General features: G+C 53.9%; 1 protein-coding gene across 2 annotated transcripts; it reads right to left on the bottom strand.

The window, feature by feature from the left end:
- Window positions 1–360: 360 nt before the first annotated feature.
- LOC144728764 (calpain-9-like) lies at window positions 361–24549 on the bottom strand. 2 transcript variants are annotated; one of them, XM_078608398.1, is made up of 21 exons: window positions 24076–24549; window positions 22910–23120; window positions 22167–22236; window positions 17354–17478; window positions 15875–16008; window positions 15238–15682; window positions 14558–14643; window positions 13775–13849; window positions 13108–13268; window positions 12213–12355; window positions 11557–11568; window positions 10328–10536; window positions 9720–9753; window positions 8886–8975; window positions 8129–8186; window positions 7517–7581; window positions 6321–6383; window positions 5404–5482; window positions 5008–5124; window positions 4266–4333; window positions 361–933 (listed from the first exon to the last, which is right to left on the bottom strand). In XM_078608398.1, exons 2-21 carry the CDS (start codon window positions 23114–23116, stop codon window positions 907–909), a joined length of 2268 nt encoding a protein of 755 aa, XP_078464524.1. In that variant the 5' UTR covers window positions 23117–23120; window positions 24076–24549; the 3' UTR covers window positions 361–906. The 2 variants fall into 2 exon arrangements, with proteins under 2 accessions (XP_078464524.1, XP_078464525.1); XM_078608399.1 differs by lacking the exon at window positions 11557–11568 and having other exon boundaries at window positions 24076–24548.
- Between the last annotated feature and the right edge of the window lie 330 nt (window positions 24550–24879).

The raw sequence follows: 24879 nt of genomic DNA, 5'->3' as shown, positions 1-24879 counted from the left end.
TCAACAAGCCCTTGCCCCAAAAGTATGTTAAGGCTATACGGGGGGATCTTTGCGCTAACGTTAACCCGACGTCCCGAGTTCGATTCCAACTCGCGGCCAACATTAGTGACGATTATTTGAACCGTTCCTGGACCTCACCTAGGTCAACTCAGTCTCAAATGAATACCTGGTGTAAACATCGCGACTCGAGAGACAAAGGCCGCCGAGCATGGTGCAGGTGACCCACCCCCTCGTGTGCCACAGTGCCAGCCTTCTCATTGAGGCCACACGGGAAATCGTCGTCTGCTTTGCGTGGTGCCCCCTGCAGCCATCTCAGTCTATCAGAGGCGTGCGGGAAGAAGAAGAACCTCAACACAAAAATGTCGATTCCTTAGTTTATTTACATTCATACAGGAAAGTGTTTAAAAGTAGTAACGTTTAATCACAAAACCACGTTCTGGATCCAACTTGCGATTGCATGCAACCTCCAACATGAATCTCGAACATTTATAAATATATTGCAAATATAAAATACATAAGAGTAAAAATTATAAATAATGACACCACCAGTTGATGTGAATTTAAGAAAATAAGTTAACTTTGTTTAGATCATGCCGTGATCAGAAACAATCCAGTTTTACTTTAAAAATCTAAACACGCAGGTGCCCTATTGTGATGATCACGCACAATCGGTGCAAGGCGTGAGCAATAAATATATAATTCACGTAAAAAAAATATTCCTGAAGTTTTAAATTGACCAGCTAGCGCAGCAGTAGCGATCTGAGTATGCGTGTTTCAACGCGAGTGATTCGCGCCTGCGTTCACATTATCCTCACCATCTCGTTAATAAAAAAAACCCACATCTTCCCACCGACCCACAGAACCCCGGATTCTCCGCGCGTCTTCCCCACACGTCAGCGCCTCTTCTTAGCAGCACAGCATCAGCCTTAGAAGCTGTGAAATAAACAAACAAAAATGTATCAGAAGGAGGCATTGCGTTAAAAATGTGTCTTACTCTAAAGTCGGCAGAGCACGGTGCCATGCGAGGCAGGATCTGGAAGAACTCTGGTGAACAGAGCGGACATCCAGAATAAAGATGTCATTCGAGATCCCGAACACCACCGCACCTCCTGTCTTTGACACTCCTCCTCGAAAACACCGGTGGAGCCATCAACCGCATGAGGACATCAACAGGCCGATGCGTGCACATCCCCTTCGTGAATGGTGCGATTGTGGGTTTACCATAAAGTCAACCCATGGAGATACATTGAGACACATTGAGATGCATTAAAGACAAGCCACGGGGTAGTGCGATTGTGGCCATGCGATCCAAACTACAGGCCACGTAGTGACATCGCTGTAGCCTGCACTCCTTCAAAGGAAGAACATCAGAAACACAAACTCTGCTGAAGCCCTCTCGTCGCGGCACGCAGACCTGCCACTGAGCAACTCGTGAACACTGCTGCATTGGCAAGAACAGAATAGCACTGGAATGTGATGACATCATCATCATCATCACCGTGGGACTAATCCTGCCACATTAACAGGGCCCCTTTTGCCCACCGCTAAAAACACGCTCATTCAAGCTCCGCCAAGGTTACCTGCGTGTTTCCAGCTCAACAATTCCCATGCATTCACGCCAGCGGCTCAGGAGGGTATCCCAAGCTTGGGGGGTCTTAACATATCATCGTTTCAGGACGGGCTTTGAGAACGGCGTCCCCAAGTCGTCACCATCCCTCAGGGTCGGGCGCTACTGCCATCCGACTCACTCCGTGCACGCCAAGTGCTGATCTCATCGCGGCACGTCCCTGGCAGGCCAGCCGGCGGGGTGGGAGCGGTAGCGCAGTCGCGGTTAGCGCCACGCCGCGCTACAAACCCGGCCAGCCGAGTTCGATTCCTGCTCACGGCCAACACCGGTGACGATTATCTGAACCGGTCCTGCGCCTCCCCTAAGTCGACTCAGCCTGAAATGAGTACTGTACCTGGTGCGGTGTGTAAACACTCGCCGCCGGGGAGACAAAGGCGGCCGGGCGTGGGCCTGACCACCCACCCCCTCGTGTGCCACCGTGCCGGCCTTCCTCGGAGCTTTCAGTGCTACTCGTTTACACCACTTGCCCCAACAGTGTTGGTAAGGCTACACGGGGGATCTTTGTCTTTGGGGATCGGCGGCTGCGGTGGGGGGGGGCTGCATTGGCACCAATCCAGCCCCTGGCAGGTCAAGGCAAGTGCCGGGGCCGCCTGCACGATAACCCCGGGGGGGGGGGGGGCTACGATGCTCCCTCACACCACGTCACCAGTTGGACGTTGCAGCCAAGTCACCGGCGAGCTGCACGGACACGACGATGCTGGAGCGCGGAGCTTTGCTCTAAAAAAAATGACAGCCAAGGGGAGTTTTTTCAGCCGTCCACGTTTACAAAGGTGGCGTGGCAATGTGCTCGTGCAGCAGCAGTAGCAGCAGCTTGGCAGGGCGGCCCGGGGGGGGGTGGGGAGAGTGGTCCTGGCTGCGAATCTTTGGCAAGGAGGGCCCCCCGCTGTGCGGCCAGGGGTGTGATGTGAATAATGAGGCTTTTGCGAACCGGCTTAGTGGCGGATGCAGTGGCTCAGAGGCTTTTGTTGGGCACAGGCACAGCCATTCCCCCACCCAGCCCATGTTCAGCCCCTCCCTCTGTGCCACGAGCAGCGAAAGTCAAAGCCAAGTTGGCGGAAAGTCCTGAAATCTCTGCGTGGAAGGGCACCCGCTAAAGTTGGCGATGTATTACGCAATGGTGATACCACTGATGTTATGAGGATGGCAAAAAGGTGAAGAGGTGCAGCCTCGCTTGTACCGCTGGGACGCCGCGGTGGCTAGGAGATGTTAACTGCCTCGCCTGCTATACAGGAGGTCGTGGGTTCGATTCCGACCCTGATGCCTGCTGCTGTATATTTGGAGTTTGCGTGTCTCTCTCATCATCATCACGATGGCTAGATGTTAACTGCCTCGCCTGCTATACAGGAGGTCGTGGGTTCGATTCCGACCCAGACGCCTGATACTGCTGCTGTATATTTGGAGTTTGCGTCTCTCTCTCCCCGTGGTCGTGTGGATTTTCTCTGAGTCCTCCGGTTTTTCCATCCATAATCAGAAACACGCGTTTAGAGTATTTGGCTGCTATACATTTCCACGCGATAAGCCACTTCGTTGAGCTATCATTTGTGGCCAGGTCGCTTCTGCAAAAGAGCTTGAAAGCTCAGTGGGCCTTACCTGGTAAAATAAAGTAAAAAAACGAGGTGATACTGCCTCCACTAGAGGGAGCTCTAGACAGCCCGACATTCTTAGAGCGCATGGCCAGGGGTCGGCAACCAACACAACAAGGAGACTTGTTTTTCGAGTTTGGTAAAAAAACAAAACTCAATGTCAAGAGCCTCAATGCCATGTGAATCCGAGACGGTGGTCCTTAGTGAACGACGTCACGAAGCGGTCTCTGAAGAGCCGCATACGGCTTCGGAGGCGAGTCCTGTAAACATCCAGAAGGCGCGACCGTTTTACAGACGCGCGGAGTCTGCCGGCAGAGGGCGATGTCAGAGCCTTGCTACAAACGCCCCGATCTCCCTCTCGCTCCCCTCCATCCCAACCCCATCTCTGTGCCTCTCGAGGGACTGGGGGAGCGGTGGGGGAGCGGTGAGCGTGCTGCGCTACGAACCCGGCCACCAGAGTTCGATTCCCACTGGCACCGGTGACGATTATATCTGAACCGGTCCTGGGCCTCCCCGAGGTCGACTCAGACTCATAAAGAGAACCTGGTTCAGTGTGTAAACATCGTCACTAGGGAGACAAAGACGGCCGGGCGTGGGGTTATCCACCCAACCCCTCGTGGGCCGTGCCGGCCTCCATAGGTGCTCTCTAACAGCACTTGCCCTAACAGTCTGTTAAAGGCTATACTCGGGATATTTGCCTTTGTGCGCGTGCATAGCACTTGCGTATGTATATTGAACTTCGTTTGCACCATACATAGTCAACCGTGCTAATCACAAACTAAGCAACAAAAAACTGTTTTTAAGAAATGAGTTTTCAATCTGGATGATTTAGAAGTGCATAGTTCCAGTGGAAGGAAGAGCGTTCCAGACGGCCGCAGAAGTGCATCTGAAAGCGCGCGATGATGCAGTGACCCCCCCCCCCCCTTGTTCGATAGCCAACAGCCAAAAGTCGCCGTGGCCGCCGCTGCTGTGAGGACGATGAGCGGCGTCACCTGGCGGCGTCTCCACCCCTTGACGGGCCAGCGAGGCGTTGCGGGTCATTAGCGGCGTCTCACCTCCGTCTCGGAGAGCAGCACGCCGTTCGCCGTCGCCTTGCCGCTCGAGTAGAAGGCGCCGAACGCATCTGCGGCGGGGAGAGCGAAGACGCCGCGAGCGTCAGGGTCGGCTCGCCTGGCGCGAGACCCGTGGAGCCGACTCGCTCTGCTGCGCGTGGGCAGCGTGTAAAGGGGCTGTGTGGGCAGCATGTACAGGGGCTGGGTGGGCAGCGTGTACAGGGGCTGTGTGGGCAGCGTGTACAGGGGCTGGGTGGGGGGCTGGGTGGGCAGCGTGTTCAGGGGCTGGGTGGGGAGCGTGTACAGGGGCTGCGTGGGCAGCGTGTACAGGGGCTGTGTGGGCAGCGTGTACAGGGGCTGTGTGGGCAGCGTGTACAGGGGCTGTGTGGGCAGCGTGTACAGGGGCTGGGTGGGGGGCTGGGTGGGCAGCGTGTTCAGGGGCTGGGTGGGGAGCGTGTACAGGGGCTGTGTGGGCAGCGTGTACAGGGGCTGTGTGGGCAGCGTGTACAGGGGCTGTGTGGGCAGCGTGTACAGGGGCTGTGTGGGCAGCGTGTACAGGGGCTGGGTGGGGAGCGTGTACAGGGGCTGTGTGGACGCGCTGATACGACGGCAGCGAGCGTGTTGCATGGCAAGGGTTTAGAGGCGTTGCACATTATGAAATTCGGGAAATGTTATAAACACACCGTGAGCATCGAGTGAGTGAGTGTCGAGTGAGTCAGCGGTGAGTGAGTGGGGTGAGGCTCACCTGAAGTAGCAGTCAGGGTGGACAGGCAGCACACGTACTCCTCGAAGCCAACGCGGCCGCGTGCGTCCGCGTAGCGTGCGGTGATGGCGCGCACCGACTCGGACGAGGGCGCACGACCTGCACTCCGCACCGCGCGCAAGCGGGCAAACCGGGCGATGAGTCGACTCCACACAGGGCAGCTTAGCAGCCAGGCAACACGGTGACTAAACAACCTGGCGAACGGTAACTGGCTCATCCAGGCAACATCTCAAGTGATCGACCAGGCAGCATGTAATTATATAAACGAGGCAGCACGACAGCTAAACAACCAGGCAAGACGTCAATTAAAACAACTATGCAGCTACTTGTAACAAATGGCACTCGGCGTGTGAGACTGCGACCACATCGGTTGCTCACCGAGTGCTTGCAGGGCCGAGCTCAGTTCCGTGGGGCTCAGCGAGCCGTGCACCTCCTGGGATGACTGCACGAAGATGTTCTGTGCGCAGGAGCAAAGAAAACGGCGGACAATAAAAAAAAACGCCACATCTGCGAGCGAACATTCACGGCTCTCCTTGAGGAACTGAAGAAGCTCCCAAGCGAAACGTCGGACATGGTGCATAACAACATGCGGGATATTCTTAAAACCCATCATAGAGGTAAAAACTAAACTAAAAACTGTAATAAAATAAACTTTTTATTTTATCAGGCAAGGCCCACTGAGTAGTTCTTTTTCAGAAGCGACCTGGCCACAAATGATAGCTCAACGAAGTGGCTTATCATGTAGAAATTATAGCAGCCAAATACTCTAAACGCGTGTTTTTTAAATGTGGAGGGAAAAACCAAAGAACCTGGAGAAAATCCACATGACCACAGGGAGAGACGCATGCCAACTCCAAATATACAGGCGTCAGGATCTAACCCATAACCTCTTGTATATCATCCCTACATCAGGGGTTGCAGCTCTGTGCCTAGCACCTTTAAATCCAGCTTGGAGACCGACTGTTTATCACTGGCTTTCTGCGACTTGTCGTGATTGGACGTTACATGTGCTGCGAGTGCGATCATTGTTATTATTGGCTTCTAGCGTGGTTTATTCTTCATTGCATCAATATTGTGAGTAGAGTTTCCATTGTTGTACTATTATTTAACTGTAGTTTGATTGGATTTTATCTAAACTATTACATCCAGCGCTTTGAGATATTTCGACATGAAAGGCGCTTTATAAAATCAAGATCGTCACAATCACCACGATTATGAACCGTACGCGTACCGACCGGTCACCGATGCTGCCAAGGCCGACGCGCGTGCCGTGGGGAGCACGGCGAGTGACTTACGGTCCAGTCCTTCAGCTTGGTCCAGAAGGCGGTGAACTCCTGGAGCCCAAGCTGCCCATTGTGCTGAGCGGGGCGAGGGTCAGCGGGTCAAGGTGAAACTAATAACACAAGATGAACCGATTCCGGCGGTGGTGGTGCACACCTGCAATGGTGGTGCACACCTACAGTGGTGGTGCACACCTGCAGGGTAGCCAGGGAGTGCGGCAGGGACAGCTGCGTGTATGTGTGTGTGTGAGTGCTGTGTGTGAGTGCCGTGTGTGTGTGCTGTGTGTGTGCTGTGTATGAGTGCTGTGTGTGAGTGCTGTGTGTGTGCTGTGTGTGTGAGTGCTGTGAGTGCTGTGTTTGTGTGAGTGCTGTGTGTGTGTGAAACAACCGCCCTGCGGAGCAACGCGGCGCTGCCTGTAGGCGGCAGTGGAGCAAGTAGGCTGTCTATCCGCATTGTTGATTGTTTCACCCTTCCCGCGAGCGTGTCACAGAGTGTGCCACGCACGGGACCCGGAGTTCTAAATTCTGCCCACGGCCGCCACCGTCGCCACCGTCACCGTTAATATTGTTGCCATCACAATCGCCGGCATTGTTATTATCTTGTAATCTCCATCGTCGTAATCATCATCATCATTATTATCAGCTGTAATCATCGTTAATCAGCCAACACCAGTAAAGTTGGCGCCGACTGGTGAGGCTGCAAAGGAGTTGAATTCCGCCCGATGTTCGTTTGAGGAAGGGCATGCAAGGGCACGCTGTGGCTGGTTTCATTTTTATCATTTGGAATTTGTGCTAGAACGGCAACACACAACGACCTGTTCTCTGCGAATGATTCCTGAGAGGCCACTCAGAGTTTTTGTTCCAGACTGGACAGCACAAATGGGAAACAACAAAGACAAATCGTACATACGCATGGATTGTGTAACTCTCTATGATGTGTGTTCGTCTTCTCAAGAATTTAATTTGCAGTATGGAAGCCGACAGGGAGCTGTCAGGGTAAAGTGCATTTGCAAAAGTGTTTCTAGATTGTCCTTTCAGCTCTGAATTGTGTCTCCAAATTTTTGGGAATAACCCTTTGAAAAATGTTTCCAACTGAACAGCAACACAACTTCGCACAACAGTTGAGTTCATATTTGGATCGTCTTAACGAGAGCTACTGCGACCCCACATTGCAGACAGACAGAGACAAGGCGAACGCGTAAAGAGGATACGCCCTTGAGTCCCACGATGCGACGGCTGCCCTCCAGGCTGAAGGATGTCGTTCCCAGCTCCGCTCCTACGGCGATGAGCACATTAACGGATTAATAACCGGACGAAAAGAACTCCTCTAAAACAACACAGCCAGCCCTCGCGAGCCGTGAAACTGGTGGAGCAGCGGGGCAGTGGTTAGCACACCGCTCTAGAAACCAGGCCAGGGCTGACATCATGTGCACCGATCCGGAGTAATGACCCGCACTGAGAAGTGCGGTGAAGGATTGTCAATCGACCTCCAATGGGTGGATTGACAAAGGGCTGTTAATGATTTTGTTTATAGACATTATGACAGCGAATGAATTCCCAATGGCGAGATGACGGTGATGATGAGGACACTGAGATATTGAAGGTAATGTAGTAGTATTTATAATAAGTTGTATTTGATGATGATGATGATAATGATGGTGATTATGAAACTGATAGTGATGATGGTGATGACAATGATAGTGATGACTGTAATGGTGATGATGGTTATGAAAATAATGGTTATGGTAATAATCATTATTACACGGATGGCAATGATGATAATAGTGACGATGTAAATCATGATGATAACTATATTTACTTACGGGTAGAAACTAGCTTGGTCAGTAGATTCTGCAGGACGAAGGGGTCCATTATTCCTTTCTGCGTGGACACAAATATAACAGCGGAGAGATTCAGCAACATGTCCCTCACCTGTCTTCTAGCCCCATGGCAAGATGGCTCACTGCAGTCACCTAATGAGACCAGGGACTGAGGTTTCAAGTTACTTTAAAAAGAATAGACAATGAGCACCATATGGTGGCCACCTCTGAGGTTGGAAACAACCACGAGGTATCATCTCATAGTGCCAGAAGAGGGGAGCGTTTCGTTTATCATTACAAGTGGTGTATTATTAGTATTATTAGTACAGTTGATAAAATACTGGTTCTGACTGTACATTTTTTTTCTGTTTGCTAAACACAGGTGGTACGTGCATGTGTGTGTTTGTGCAGGAGGCTCGTGAAGGACGCTACCGGGCAGTTGGAAGCGGTCGCCCTCCAACAACAACGGAGGGCAGTGGAGCGACGCTCACAACAACGAGTGGAGCGCCTGGTGGCTAAAGCACAGCAAGTTGGCAGAAGAGGGCACAGGTGGCACATCTGCCAGTCGTCTCAGTCGGTCAACCCGTGGCACCCGCTGGGTCTGTCCCGTGACTTTCTGCCTGCGAGCCTTTGACGCTTCACGTGGCCTCGGAGTGCACCTGGCCTGGCACAGGTGCCGTGGTGACGTCACTGCCACTTAGTGGCGAACGGTGGCTGCTGCTGCTGCTGCCATTGTTGTTTGTGTCCATGCGTGACTCACGTTGGGGGCCGTGTACTTCTGGAAGATGTCTCGGCACCACCTCCGCGTGGCGTCCTCCACGGGCTCCGGCGCCTTGGGGACCGAGCGAGGCTGCGTGACCAGAGGGAGCAACGGGGCCACCGGTTACATTACACCGAAAAATACTTGGCGAGAAACGTGTCGATGCGAACCCGGTGTGTGATCACTTTCAGAGCAAAAAGCATTTCTCGAGGGCATTCATTTAACCCGTGGCATGACCGATAACATCATTCGTATGCAATCCGTGAAAATCCACGAGCCTTTTTTCTAATGTCTGGAATAATACGTACTTTGCGTATGACGTGGTTGATAAACAGTGGTATAACATTTATTGTAAATCATATTTGTAGTACAAAAATGTTGAAGTCAATTTGTATAGGTTGCAGTGACACACGTGTATGCATGTAGAACTTCCTTCGCACTGTACATAACCAACCATGCTAATCACATGGATACGTTAATATTAAAGATGCATGTAAAAGACTTAAAGAAAACCCTTTAAAGGTAAACTTAAAAATAATAATAACAATCGTAATGATACTCAAATCAAGGCCTTCAAAAGAAAAGCCTTCCGGAGAATTGTTAACATTTCTACACAATGAGCATGCAATGAAGAAGGTAGTCCTGGAAAGAAGATAAGTAGAAGCAAAGCTACCCAGTCTGATCAAGTACAGGAAATCACAGCATCTCATGAGCAGTCACGCCTCGAGGGCCCAAACGACCTCAACGACCCCGAGGGCCCACGAGGCCCAAACGACGTCAAGGGCCCACGAGGCCAAGGAACTGGCGAGAATAGAAAAAATGTGAGATTCTTACCTGGACAGTGGCGTTGCTTTCTCTTCCCATTTCCCTGAATTATGAAATAAATAAACAACACGAGAGGGTGGAAATTAATATTTAACTTTTGTAATCAGAAAGTACTCGTGTTTAATGTTCAGTGCACAGTTGAGTAAAAGCAAAGTGATTTAAATAAGATTAACTGCAATTGAAACTGAATCTACATTAATTACAATAATACAAAGTGTTTGACTTTTCACCCAGATAAAATATAATAAGTAGTGATATTGACACATTAATATTAAGGATTTACCGGCCTTCACAGATGCTCGCTAACAGCACTTTCCCCAACAGTCTGTTCAAGGCTATACGGTGGATCGTCTGGTATACAGGAGGTCGTGGGTTAGTCCCCAACCTTAATGCCTGTAAATGTGGAGTTTGCATGTTCTCCCCGTGGCCACGTGGATTTTTCTCTAGGTCCTCCAGTTTTTACCCTCCACATTTTAAAACTTGCGTTTAGAGTATTTGGCTGCGAAACATTTCCACATGACAAGCCGCTTCGTTGAGCTATCATTTGTGGCCAGGTCGCTTCAGATAGAGATCCATACTGCTCAGTGGTAGAGCAATCTTTGTTTGCCTCGACGTACTCGGATTGCAGGCCGTCGCGCTGAGCGAAGATGCGGAGGATGAACTCGGCCTCCTCATTCGGCTGGAACGTGCACGGCACGACGACGTAGTCGCCGTACGGCAGGCGGAAGCGACCCCCGACCTCGCGCAGGTTGCTCCACGTCGCCGTGCCCCCCACGGAGCTCGCTGCCGTCAGCGCCTCCTGCGGCAGCCAGGAGGCGTCCCGCAACTGGAACGCGGCAGACAGAAAGAGGCGAGCGTCAAGCGAGGCTCACCCGACGCTGTCAAGCCCACGTGCACAAGGCTGCAGCGGCTTTTGGCGAACCGTCAGACAAAGATGGTCACCGCATGGCAAGCCATCGAACAAAGACGGTCGCCGCATTGCGCACTTGCAGATACGCTCCTGCGCCCGTCTGGCATGCTCTTCCTTCCGATATAAGGATGCCGTTGGAGATATGCACTTTTAAATCGTTTAGATTGAACACTCATTTCTTTCAAACTGCTTTTTGTGTTTGGTTTGTCATCCTTCCCCCGCACCTGCGAGTAGCACGGTTGGCTATGTGCGGTGCGAGAGAAGAAGTTCAACGTCACATACACAATGATTTTATATTGTCATTGTTTTTGTGCTGTTCGTCTATTGGCGTCCTTTGGTCTAAAACCAGATAAGGCCATAAAGGAGGCCAATGAGTTTCATACATTATTATCAAAGCACGTGCGTGTTTGCACGTTTTACCACGAGTGTGTGTGATTAATGCAGACTTGATGCCTTGCAAGAGGTGTGTCTATTTGGTGTTTGAACATCTTAACACCTCCTGTGTTATTGCCAGAAAGGGTAAAGCAAAAAATGTTCTCCATCAAGGTCACTCTTGTAGCGTGACCTCGTTTATAGAGGTGGGGGGGGGGGGGGGTACCAAAGACCAACACCAAAGGGGGGAGCGAGGGAGGGGCACGACCCAGTCAATGCTGCCCCTTCAGAGGGGTCATATCTGCTGTGGCAGCTGGGCTTTAACACATAACGACGACACAAAGAGAAGCGAAGCCACGGGCTAAGTGAATTGAGGTATTGAAGTGGGAGGGGCTGGTTCCCGCGACGCTCTTGCGAGGAAACCATCGAGAGGGCCACAGCGCACAGCGTCATTGCGCGTCGTCCACACGATCGTGCAAGGAACGAAAAGTGACGCTTTTGTGCAACTACGGTCGAGACATCGTCTTCAGTGAGAGTACGCGAGAAGGGTGTACATGTACTCACGTCTTTTGGAATCTGCAGAAACAAACGGTAGATAAAGATGCACGTTAGCAGACTTATTCAATTAAAATAAACATTCAGTGCCTTTATATTCAAACGAGCGTGCGGCAGTGTACATCTTCACCGGTGGCACTGGGTCAGTGGTGGAAATTCCACGTTGGCAAGGGGTTGGGTTGATCACTTCCTACAAAGTGGTACTTGATCCTGCAGAGCTTTACGAGCCAAGTCCGTCTTAAGGCGCTCGAGGTGTGAATATCTCGAGGGATCTTTTGCGAGGCTCTGGTGTGGCCACCAGGGGGCAGTGCAGCACAAAGCCCAACGTTGTGGGCGCCAGAGGGACCCAAAACAAACAATTTGTGTTTACCAGGTGAGGCCCACTGAGCCGTGTAGCTCTTTCTCAGAAGAGACCTGGCCACAAATGATAGCCCAATGAAGTGGCTTGTCGCGTAGAAATGTATAGCAGCCAAATACTCTAAATGCGCGATGTTGATTCTGAATATGAATATGGAGGGATAAACCGGAGGACCTGGAGAGAAAATCCACACGACCACGGGGAGAACATGCAAACTCCAAATATACAGCTGGCGTGAGGGTCGAACCCACAGCCTCCTGTATACCAGGCGAGGTAGTCAACATCCCGCCAGCGCGGTGCTATGTACCTGGTGGATGAGGAAGCCGATGGAGAGCAGCGGTTGGCGGTTGCGCTGCAGGTCGCGTGGTTTTTGTAGCAGGGTCAGGAGCACCTCCCCGCCTTCCCGGGCCAGGATCCGCACGCGGTACTGCGGGTTCGTGCGGTACGTGTCTGCGGGCATCGCGACGTCAATTGCACGTTAAATTAATTCGTTCGTCGATTCATTCATTCAGCGTTCGTTCAAATGCCGGCTGCGTGTAATTTATTGCCGATCTCCGGTGAAGCGAACGGAGGCAGCGGGAGATGCAGACACTTGATGATGCCGATGATGATGAAGCACAAATGGAAGATTAACATTTTAAAGGACTGTGGTAGTCACCCAGAACAGGAGCATGGAACACGACTCAACGCCCGGTTCTCAAATACAAAGGAGGGATGGTCACAGCGATACACCACCCTGGTCCTCCTGACGCAATTATCTGGCTCATTAACAACCTCGACGTGCAATTGCAACTGTTGCTCTAAGTCAACGTCAGCCGTACAAAGGCGATCGTCTTGCTCGAAACGGGCGCTTCTTACTCGTCGTGAGGAACGCCGCGCTGCGGTTCATTCGTGACGTGACAACATCAACAATAAATAAAATAATTAAAAATAATAAATACAATGAGTAAGATTCAGCCGCGGCAATGTGAGAGCCGTAATGACCGCCGGAGGGGAAACAAAAACTAGAGGACCCCGAGAAAAATCCACGTGCCCACGAGGAGAGCGAGACAGAGACGCGAAAACTCCAAATATACAGCAGCAGGCGTCAGGGTCGGGGTCAAACCCACGACCTCCTGTGCACCAGGCGGCCCCCCGTATAGCCCCGGACAGACCGTCGGCGCCGGTGCCGTGAGCCGCGGTTGCGCGCGAGGCGCCCGCACCTTGGTGCTGGCAGGTGCCACCGGCCGAGTGGCCCCTCCTCCACTCGCCGGCGTGCGTGGCGACGGCCCAGCGGTGGCGCTGGCCCTCGGCCAGGTCGTCGGCCGTCAGGTGGCACATGTCCAGCGTGTGGAAGTTCTTGCGGAAGTGGCCCATGAACATCCTGTGGCGGGGACGACGCCGAGAAGCAGGAGGCCGTTACAGACGCTCAAAACGGAGTGCGTGGAAAGGTGAGATTGATGGGCACGCAATCGTGGGCGGTCACGTGACCTGTGTCTGCGATCTGATTCGACGTCAGCATCCCAAGTTCACACTTGAAGGAGCAGCAATCGTCTGTGCCCAGATGTGTGCGGCAATGTCTGCTACAATACAAAACGGTTCGGAAACGTATTTCCTTTGAGAATTGCTATAGAAGTGCCCAAGTGCATCATGGCTTGATGATGATGCTGCGATGGAGCGTGCTGTGAGCAAGCGCTGAGGAAGGCGACCGAGTGACGGCAGTAAAGCAAGTAGGTTCGTGAACTGGTCTGTGCAAGTGTTATCATCTCGTATGCAAGAGGGGTCTCTCTCTTTTCCTCCCACGTGATGCAAAACATTACTAAAAAGAGTGAAATCAAGTCCCTGCAAAGTATAAAGAATATTGATAATTAGTAAGGCTGGAATAATCACCAGAATTCCCCATCCTCCAGAGCGTTGCGCATGCGCCGCACGACGCGTGGGTCCACCTCGTTCCACTGCGGGGCCCTGGGGAGAGGAGCGCACGCGGCGTCACGGACAGTGCGGGGCGGGTGATGCGCGTGTGCATGTGTGTACGTGTGTGCGCGTGTACGTGCTATTGTGGTGGTACAGCATGGGGAGCGGTGGCAAAGCAGTTAGCGTGCTGTGCTACGAACCCGTTGACCACAGTTCGATTCTCGCTCACAGCCAACACTAGTTACGATTACCTGTACCGGTCCTGGTTCTCCCCTAGGTCGACTCAGTCTCAAGTGAGTACCCAGTGCGGTGTGCCAACATCGCCACTAGAGAGATAAAGGTGGCCGGGCGAGGTTCTGGCCTCCCATCCCCTCGTGTGCCGAGCTGGCCTTCATTAGGTACTGGCTAACAGCTCTTGCCCCAACAGTCTATTAAGGCGATACGAGGGATCTTTGTCTTTGTTATTGTTGTGGTACAGGTAGAGAAGTAGTTAACGCGATCCGCTACAAACCGGTGACAAATAAATTAACCAGTCCTGGCCTTCCTCAAGGTCAACCCAGCACTAAATGGGTATCTGGTGTGCTAAGCAAACATCAGCGCTGGGTAGACAGAGGCGCCGGGCACGGCGTTGGCCACGCAGCCCCTCGTGTGCCGAGCCGGCCTTGACAAGTGCTCGCGAACATCACTCGTCCCCACGGCCTGTTACGGCTCCAGCTGGGGCCTTTGGCCTTCGTGGACCAGTGGAGAGGATTGGCTCACCTGTCACTCCAGTCTCCTGACCACTCGACGCAGCCCCAAGGGTTTCTCAATCGGACGAGTTCCACGGATTGGCCACGGTAAATGACCTAAGCACATCATAATTATATTATTGTAATTATACTAATGAACATCGTTATGAGCATTATTATCATTGTCGCCATCATTTACCATCGTCGACAGTCCCCTTCATCATCATCATCATTGTAGTTATCATAATGATTACCACCATCATCATTATCATCTTCAGTTGTCGTCACAGTCACCAACATCAACATGATCATTGGAATCACGATCATCATAATTCTAGTAAACATTACTTCTTAGGTAAACCCATATGTTATGGTGTGGTGAAAGTCAGAGTTGAAACAGCCGACCAAGTGAACGAACAAACGGTATCAGCGTGTGAACAACACCCGCCGCTACTTTAATCCGGCAAGGACCATAAACACCGTCACCAAATCTGTTGGCAAACGCAATTCAACGTGATCGGACAGGGCATTCTGTTCTTGCAGCCATGAATGAGAACGTCATGTAATCATGGGCGTCTGGGGCCCAAATTCAATTAATGAAACATTCAATCAACCGCATCTGGTTGTCGGCCCAAACATCCCAATGCTGCAAATGAACCCAACGAAACTGAACGTGGAGAGACGCGCACCAGCGGACACCCCCCGGCGCACCTTCTCGACGCCCGTCACGGAGTAGGCGTGTCCCAGCACGATGCCCTCCTTCGTCTCCACCTCGGGCCGGTTCGGGAAGCTCAGGCCGCCCGCCACTCCGCCGCAGCACAGGCCCAGCGCCGCCGGGCCGCTGCCCGCGCCGAGCGCGCCCTTCTCGAACCACCGGCGGCCCCGTACGCGTCCCAACAACCCCGGCGTGGCCCTCGGGCCCTTCCCGCGGCCGGGGGCCTCGTCGGGGTGGTAGGTGGAGGCCCCCATGAGGGAGCCGGCCTCCTGGGCCATGCGCATGTAGTCCCACAGGCCGTGGAAGGCGGCGACGCCGCCGTCCGGCCGGTCCTCCTCCCCCTCGCGGCCGACGCGCCGCCGCTCCGTGAGGCCCCCCGTGAAGTCCATGAAGGCCTCGGTCAGCATCCCCCCGCGCATCGCCTCGTAGGAGCCGCACAGCCTGGGGGGGTGGGGCGGGGGGGTGGGCGGTCAACGTGGAACGAACCCGGCCGCGACCCGAGTTCGATTGCCGCTCGCAGCCAATAGCAGCGGGGGGAATATTTGAAGCCGGTTCCAGCGCCTCCACTAGGTCGACTCGGCCTCAAATGAGGTAACGATTTCTGAGCGAGTGCGTGTGTGCGTGCGTGCCTACTTGGCGTAGGCTTTCTCGAGCAGGGCGCTCCAGAACTCGTTGGAAGTTTGCGAGTGGACGAACAGCAGCTTCCCGTTGACTGTCGGCAGTCGGTCGTCAATCACAACCTCCACCCACTTGCCGTACTGCCAGAACTACCACAACAACAACAACAAGTCAGTACAATCCACCTGTACTACCACAACAACAACAACAACAGTAAAACCCACCTGTACTACCACAACAACAACAACAGTACAACCCACCTGTACTACCACAACAACAACAGGACAACCCACCTGTACTACCACAACAACAACAACAACAGTACAACCCACCTGTACTACCACAACAACAACAACAACAATACAACCCACCTGTACTACCACAACAACAACAGGACAACCCACCTGTACTACCACAACAACAACAACAGGACAACCCACCTGTACTACCACAACAACAACAGGACAACCCACCTGTACTACCACAACAACAACAACAACAACAACAATACAACCCACCTGTACTACCACAACAACAACAACAATACAACCCACCTGTACTACCACAACAACAACAGGACAACCCACCTGTACTACCACAACAACAACAACAGGACAACCCACCTGTACTACCACAACAACAACAACAGGACAACCCACCTGTACTACCACAACAACAACAACAGGACAACCCACCTGTACTACCACAACAACAACAACAGGACAACCCACCTGTACTACCACAACAACAACAACAGGACAACCCACCTGTACTACCACAACAACAACAACAATACAACCCACCTGTACTACCACAACAACAACAACAACAATACAACCCACCTGTACTACCACAACAACAACAACAACAATACAACCCACCTGTACTACCACAACAACAACAACAGGACAACCCACCTGTACTACCACAACAACAACAACAGGACAACCCACCTGTACTACCACAACAACAACAACAACGACAATACAACCCACCTGTACTACCACAACAACAACAACAATACAACCCACCTGTACTACCACAACAACAACAGGACAACCCACCTGTACTACCACAACAACAACAACAGGACAACCCACCTGTACTACCACAACAACAACAACAGGACAACCCACCTGTACTACCACAACAACAACAGGACAACCCACCTGTACTACCACAACAACAACAACAGGACAACCCACCTGTACTACCACAACAACAACAACAGGACAACCCACCTGTACTACCACAACAACAACAGTACAACCCACCTGTACTGCGAGCAACCAGACAGCAAAAGGAAGTGGCCAAGTGGCCAAGGGGCAAGGTTTGTGGCGCCGCTTGCTTCAAGGTCTCGGCCGTCGCGACCTCTGCACCTCGCGACGCTTCTTACGCGACGCTTCTTACGCGACGCTTCTTACGCGACGCTTCTTACGCGACGCTTCTTACGCGACGCTTCTTACGCGACGCTTCTTACGCGACGCTTCTTACGCGAAATCGGAAGATGCCCGCGTAGCCGTCCACGGCGCTGAACGACTGCTGGCTGGGCAAGACCCTCTCCAGCAGGCGCGGGTGCAGGGTCAGTGACGCGAGCGCAGCCAAGAACCAGCAATCCCCTGCACGCAGACAAAGACGAAGGTTCTCACCTGTGTAGCCTTAACACAGTGTTGGAGCAGGCGCTATGAAGCAGCAATCCACATGCACACACAAAGAGACAGATTAATGTCCCCCGTGTAGCCTTAACCTACTGTTGGAGCAGGCGCTATGGAGGCGGCCGGCAGAGCGCGTGTGGGGGTGGAGCGGATCTATCTGTGCGGCGCTTTGAATGTTACCTCCTTGTACACGTGGCTTCTCTCTGGATAATCTGGATTCCTCCCACTGAATTTGTCGATGACGTGACAAGGGCACGACTCTCCTCGAACAACACACGAGTCTGGAGACTCAATGGGGCTTTCTTGGGAATATAAAAGTGTGGGCATCGTCAATATTAACAGCGGAAGTGATTTTGTCGCCTTAACTGAGACGATGCTCAGCGACAAAAGAATGGAAAATTCCACTGCAGGAGTTCAGAGCCACTGGACTTTCTTGCCAGAGACATTATTATCTCAGTGGGCTATTTTTAAAATGGAAGAGTTGCCAACTTGTAATGCGCACACTTTTCGTAGATTCATTGGCGCGGGAAACTGCAGGCATGCGGAGAAGGTAGCCATATGATCCGCGGCCCTACGTTTGGTACATCTATCCAACTAAAAGGTTGAGCCAAATAAATTAAAACGTCTGAATTAATTGGCATTATAAAAGCATGCGTACACAACTCACACGCATCAGTTGTACTTGCTATTAATAGAAGTCCGTGTTTGTTTTCCGTTTCTGACATACCTGGTGGAACTTTATACACCGGTGCCCCTATTGAATTCACAACAACATGAACCCCTTTGGAATTTGAGTGTGATGATGCCTCGTGACATTTCCTTACAGAATTTCGCAATGTGTAATTAGCACTTGAGGGCTTTCGTCACCAACGCCCGCCGAACAAAGCCGCGGTGTGCGTCGGGCTCAAGTCTCACGCAGGGTTCTCTCGTGCAATCCCATCGGCAGCTTTGTTTATTTTATTTGAACCTATCTACGTGACTTCACCGAAAGACCCAAAGAACATTACAATCATTATTATTAAACGGTAGCCGGTAACCGTTTTCAGAACCCATAACCGGTTGCGGCTTTCGTCAACGATGCACCGATTGATTCCCGCGCCATTGTTACAACTGGGATCGAACTGGCGAACCTCTCCCACCTCAAGGGCCGTAACGCGACTCGAGCGATGCACACCGACACCCACAGCCACCCACAGCCACACACAGCCACACACAGCCACCCACAGCCACACACAGCCACCCACAGCCACACACCGACACCCACACACAGCCACCCACAGCCACCCACAGCCACACACAGCCACCCACAGCCACCCACAGCCACACACAGCCACCCACAGCCACACACAGCCACACACCGACACCCACCGCCACAGCCACCCACAGCCACCCACAGCCACACACCGACACCCACAGCCACACACAGCCACCCACAGCCACCCACAGCCACACACAGCCACCCACAGCCACACACAGCCACACACAGCCACCCACAGCCACACACCGACACCCACACACAGCCACCCACAGCCACCCACAGCCACACACAGCCACCCACAGCCACACACAGCCACACACCGACACCCACCGCCACAGCCACCCACAGCCACCCACAGCCACACACCGACACCCACAGCCACACACAGCCACCCACAGCCACCCACAGCCACACACAGCCACACACCGACAACCACACACAGCCACCCACAGCCACACACCGACACCCACAGCCACACACAGCCACCCACAGCCACCCACAGCCACACACAGCCACCCACAGCCACCACCGTCACAGCGCGTGACAACACGCTGCGTGCTCACCACATTCCAGAGGCCCAAAACATGCGTCGTCATCACCAGACGTGTTTGTACTGTAAATGCCAAGTCACTAACACTTATTTAATTATATTATTTGCAATTTCAAATCATATTTGACAACAGCCAGGATCAATCCACTGCTCGATGAAGCACCACCCCCAGTTCCGTTTCTTGTCCTTCCCCCTGAGATAGAAAGAAGTTCAACACACACGTCGCTACATCCCATCTCCAAGTGCTGCCTGGCGCATATTTCGAGGTTTGATGGAATGGGCGATTTAGTTGGAGGCAAAGTGACACGCGGCTGTTTGGCGTATCATCGTGAGAGCCAAAGAGCTTGTCGGTACGTGTGTGTGTGTGCGCGCGCGCGCGCGCGCGCGCGCGTGTGTGTGCGCGTGTGTGTGTGTGTGCGCGCGCGTGTGTGCGCGTGTGTGTGTGTGATATGCTGGGCTGCACGTGGGCGTTGAGTTGGGCAGCAGCGTGGCGCTGCGCGGCTCGCAGTGTGGGCGGCGTGCGGCTCGCAGCCTCCCATGCCGCGGAGCCACTGGAGCTCTGCGCTTTTACAATCCAGATTGTAAACGCGTTCCCTTCGCAGGGCTTCTTTCTGTGTTGTTCAGTTTGTTGTGATCCCCCCCCCAACCCCGCGCACCTCCGATTAGCACGGTCGGCTACGGACGGCGCGAAATAAGTTCACCGTACATTTCGCGAAAGCCTTGGAGGAGATGGAGGGCGAGATATGCACTCCTCGCAAAACCGGATTGTTAGCAACAGACAAAGACCACCCCACCCCCCTGTAGCCTCGACAGACTTTAGGGGCAAGTGCTGTTCGCGAGCGCCTATCAAGGCCGGCACGGTGCACGTCACGGCACCAGGTGCTCGCCTTGCGTCTGCATCGACTCAGGGGAAGATCGCACCGAGGTCTGATACCACTCGTCACGTTCGTTGCCCACGGCCAGGATTTGAACTCGGACTATCATCCATCCCCGGGGTCGATAAAATTGTTACCACTTAGTGGGGACGCCAACAGTGGTTGTCCTATGGAACAGACTTGCTCTCAACATAGGAATGTGGAATTTCCACCACTGACTCTGTGCCGCAAACAGGAGGCAAGCGACACTGCCTCGTTGCTCATATCCGAGGATAATTGAGGACAACTCCTCGTTTCTGTAATTGACGCTGGTACACAATCGCCTATTATTGAGAACAATCGTGTCACGTGCTCTCTAATGACAGCCACTTCACGGCAGCTGATGCACGCTGACGCGGTGGTTAACTCACGGCAGAGGTCGCATAGCAACTTGTAGCAGGGATCACGACTCAAATCATCCATCAGCGTATACAGAGCAAATACACACACCGGGGTATCGATAGGAAACCGGGCAGCACGTTTTACGCCTAAACCATAGCTAAGATAAACAGTATACACACGACACAGTGCGCAAATAATGGTGAATGGAAAACGATTGCTTAGGTCTCAAGAGCGAGATTGTTGTGAGATCCTGGCTTGGGAGAGCTATTGACAGAGCGTGCCGCGTGCGCCGTGTGGCCGCGTGCGCCGTGTGGCCGCGTGCGCCGTGTGGCCGCGTGCGCCGTGTGGCCGCGTGCGCCGTGTGGCCGCGTGCGCCGTGTGGCCGCGTGCGCCGTGTGGCCGCGTGCGCCGTGTGGCCGCGTGCGCCGTGTGGCCGCGTGCGCCGTGTGGCCGCGTGCGCCGTGTGGCCGCGTGCGCCGTGTGGCCGCGTGCGCCGTGTGGCCGCGTGCGCCGTGTGGCCGCGTGCGCCGTGTGGCCGCGTGCGCCGTGTGGCCGCGTGCGCCGTGTGGCCGCGTGCGCCGTGTGGCCGCGTGCGCCGTGTGGCCGCGTGCGCCGTGTGGCCGCGTGCGCCGTGTGGCCGCGTGCGCCGTGTGGCCGCGTGCGCCGTGTGGCCGCGTGCGCCGTGTGGCCGCGTGCGCCGTGTGGCCGCGTGCGCCGTGTGGCCGCGTGCGCCGTGTGGCCGCGTGCGCCGTGTGGCCGCGTGCGCCGTGTGGCCGCGTGCGCCGTGTGGCCGCGTGCGCCGTGTGGCCGCGTGCGCCGTGTGGCCGCGTGCGCCGTGTGGCCGCGTGCGCCGTGTGGCCGCGTGCGCCGTGTGGCCGCGTGCGCCGTGTGGCCGCGTGCGCCGTGTGGCCGCGTGCGCCGTGTGGCCGCGTGCGCCGTGTGGCCGCGTGCGCCGTGTGGCCGCGTGCGCCGTGTGGCCGCGTGCGCCGTGTGGCCGCGTGCGCCGTGTGGCCGCGTGCGCCGTGGGGACACGGTCATGTCGTGGTCGGCACACTGCACCACCAACCCGCCAGTTCCATTCGTGCTCACAGCCGACATCGGTGACGGATATCTGAACTGGTCCCGGGCCTCCCCTAGGTCGACTCAGCCCTTAAACGAGTTCCGTCTGTCACCATTACGACTCGAGAGCCGTAAAAGGCGGAATGGAGTCGTTGCGCCCTTAGAGGGGTGCTCAGTCACGGCACTTGCCCCAGCAGTCTGTGTCCAGGCTGCGTGTGGGATGTGTTTGTACTTTATCACCAAGTAGATCACCACAACAAGAAGCAGGAACTGACACGGGCGCTGCGCTGCGAGGCACGAAGGGTTATGCCCAGTGGCTGTGATGTGTGCCGGCATTTGGCGGTCTGTGTCGATACCCGAGTGGGCAACACCAGGGTGTTCACGCTGGTTTCCCATCCTTAATAGGTGCTCCCAAACAACACTTGGCCACACAGACCATGAGGCTACGGAACTTTGTCATCGTGCGTTTGTAGACGTAGGAGAGTACGTCACGTGCGTGTGCGCGTAACAATTGTTTGTGGAGTCTTACCAATTTCGCCTTGACAAAGGTCGAATCTGCTTGCATCGTCAACGATGAACTCCGGGTTCTTGCATATCTCCTGTAAGTGACAAGGTGAGCATTTTATAGCGCACCAGAGCCATGCCCGTAACACAAAGCACGTGCGCACATAAATGTATCTGCTCATCAGTTTGTATGCATGTTCAATTTCTTTTGCACCGTACGTAGCCAACCGTGATCATCGGAGCTGCAGGAGAATGACAATAAACTAAACACAAAGCAGTTCTAAAAAAAGTACATCTTCAATCAGGATGACCTGAGTTTGCGTGATGTTTGACGAGATCAGAAAAGTTTGGTAACATTGCAGACAGCATGGCCCATGTCTGGATATCTGGAAGTTCACCAGCATCGATTCCGGTGAGCTTGACTGCGTGCCAAAACTCCAGATGGTCTAAATTGCCGTTGCCAAACTTCTCACCAACACTCGTAAATGTGACCCTATCACGTCCGATGCTCCAATCCAGGTGTGTGTACCCGCATATACAGGTGTGTGTACACGCATATACAGGTGTGTGTACCCGCATATACAGGTGTGTACACACGCATGTACAGGTGTGTACACACGCATGTACAGGTGTGTACACACGCATGTACAGGTGTGTGTACACGCATGTACAGGTGTGTACACACGCATGTACAGGTGTGTGTACACGCACGTACAGGTGTGTGTACAGGTGCGTGTACACGCGTGGTACAGGTGCGTGGCCACTCACGTGCGGCCTCCTCCAGACGACGGCGCGCGCGAGCTTGGAGCCGGCCCCGAGCTCCGCGTAGCCCAGAGACGCCGCCTCGGGCGGGAAGAGGTCGTCCGTGAAGTGGCGGCGCAGACGCAGGCAGTCGGCGCGGATGCGCGTGTACACCTGGCGGCCGCCCAGCCCGTCGGGGACGTCGTCCTCGCCCCGCGGGAGCATAGCGCTCATGGCGCTGCGGGAGACGCAGCGGGGACGGGGGACGGTCAAGACGGGACACGTGGGCCGCGCCGACTCCGAGCGAGGCCCCTTCGCCAACCCACCCGCGGGGTCGGAGCCCCACGCGGGGTGCTCGTCAAGGGCCGCTTCGCGGCGTTGCCCATCAAGGAACCGCCGTCTCTCGTATTCACGCGGCATTGCGGCTCTTGAGATAGAGGGGATTTTTGTGTTTTTGTTACCGAATTCGAAAACAAGAAGTATCTTCTTGTTACATCATGGGACCTTCTTCGCCAGGACCAAAATATGGGAATAGGTTTTCCCCTTTTTTCTGGCAACGAAACAGCTGTGCTAAGATGTTAAAATACCAAACTGAAACCTTTTACAAGGAATCATATCTGCATTAACCACAATGCTTGTGGTCAGAATGCAAACAAAAAACACACTCTTATAATATATGTATTGTCTATGAAACTGATTGGTCCACACCAGAAACAGCTTTATTTCGAGCCTCGTGTTAGACCAGAGGACGCCAAAAGGCGTTTTGCCAAAAGGCGAAAACGCCTGGTACAACATCAACAGACTGATGGGGCAAGTGATGTTAGCAAGCACCTATTAAGGTCGAAATGGCACACAAAGAGGGCGGTCCTCATTTGTTTAATTTAAGGCCGAGTCGACCTAGGGGGAGACGACTGTTCCGATATCACTCGCCACTGATGCTAGCCATGGTCGCAAATCTCCCGTGGGGTCCTTGTGCACAAAGCAGTGCACACAAGCCCTACGCCACCGCTCCCCATTGTGAACACACACACACAATGCTGCAGCTTGTATTCGAATAATAACCAGTTTGTTAGTAATAACTAGTCTGTATGTCAACAATAACCAGCCTTCTCTGTGAACGACGACCAGTCCGTCTTACACGATGAGGAAGCCTGCGGTGCTCGACAGCCTGCAGCTAAATCCGCGTAACTCACCTGGTGACGAAGACGCGACTCGGAGAGGAGACGGTGGCCTGCAGGGGTTGAAGCGAATCAATTCGCTCCGGAGATACTGCCCGGCCTGCTGGTGGTTGGTGGTGGTGGTGGCTGTTGTTTGAGTGCGTGGATTCCTCGGTGGTGTTGAGCAGCGAACGTCTGTCGTGCCTTGCGGACGGGCAGGTCGTTATATACACGCAGCGAACTCACGGTACAAGTCACGAGTACGGGCAGGTCGTGATAAACACGCAGCGCACGAGCAGGTCGTTATATACACGCAGCGCACTCACGGTAGAAGTTACGGCTCCGACCTGCGTCGTTTGCTCGCCCAGCCCCCTCCCCCGCCAGGCGCAGTGAAGTCAATGAAGGTGACGTCACTGATGGTCGCTTGAAGGAATTCCCCAGATGTGTAACGCGAGACCCAGCCACCCCTCCCCCGCAGAGAAGACGACGACGAACCACAGAGCTCTCTCCTTGGTTTGACGAAAACGAAAATCGCCACATCCGTCGATACACCCGTGGCTTTAAAAAGGGAGGGGTGGCGGGGAAACAATCGGAAACGTTTCGGGTGACGAGCCTTATTTCATAATCACGTCAACGGAAGGGCCAGAGGGAGTGAATGCGATTCGGAGACTCGCTGGCAGGATATCGCGGACCAGAGCCACGGAGTTGTGGCTCGATCTATCGGGAATTGCCGCCGTGCCGCCAACTCGCACAAGGTGGCACGTGACGACAGAGAGCGCCCCCCCCCTCAATGTCGCCGTTCCCAGGCCGAGGGCGCGATGCGACTCGCCAGCCGCAGCA

The sequence above is a fragment of the Lampetra planeri genome, chromosome 30 (genome assembly GCF_965212315.1).
Source record: "Lampetra planeri chromosome 30, kcLamPlan1.2.h2, whole genome shotgun sequence".
Classification (NCBI taxonomy): Eukaryota; Metazoa; Chordata; class Hyperoartia; order Petromyzontiformes; family Petromyzontidae; genus Lampetra; species Lampetra planeri.
Note: the sequence above shows the minus strand (reverse complement) of the source record. Positions and strands in the feature narration are given on the sequence as shown.

What these genes read in the sequence shown, in the direction of transcription:
- LOC144728764 (XM_078608398.1), bottom strand. Translation starts at nt 23,116, where the DNA reads ATGAGCGCTATGCTCCCGCGGGGCGAGGACGACGTCCCCGACGGGCTG. An exon ending in CCTTTGTCAAGGCGAAATTG is followed by an intron (nt 17,479 to 22,166) that starts GTAAGACTCCAC and finishes GTCTGCGTGCAG; the next exon opens with GGGATTGCTGGTTCTTGGCT. An exon ending in CTCGAGAAAGCCTACGCCAA is followed by an intron (nt 15,683 to 15,874) that starts GTAGGCACGCAC and finishes CCACCCCCCCAG; the next exon opens with GCTGTGCGGCTCCTACGAGG.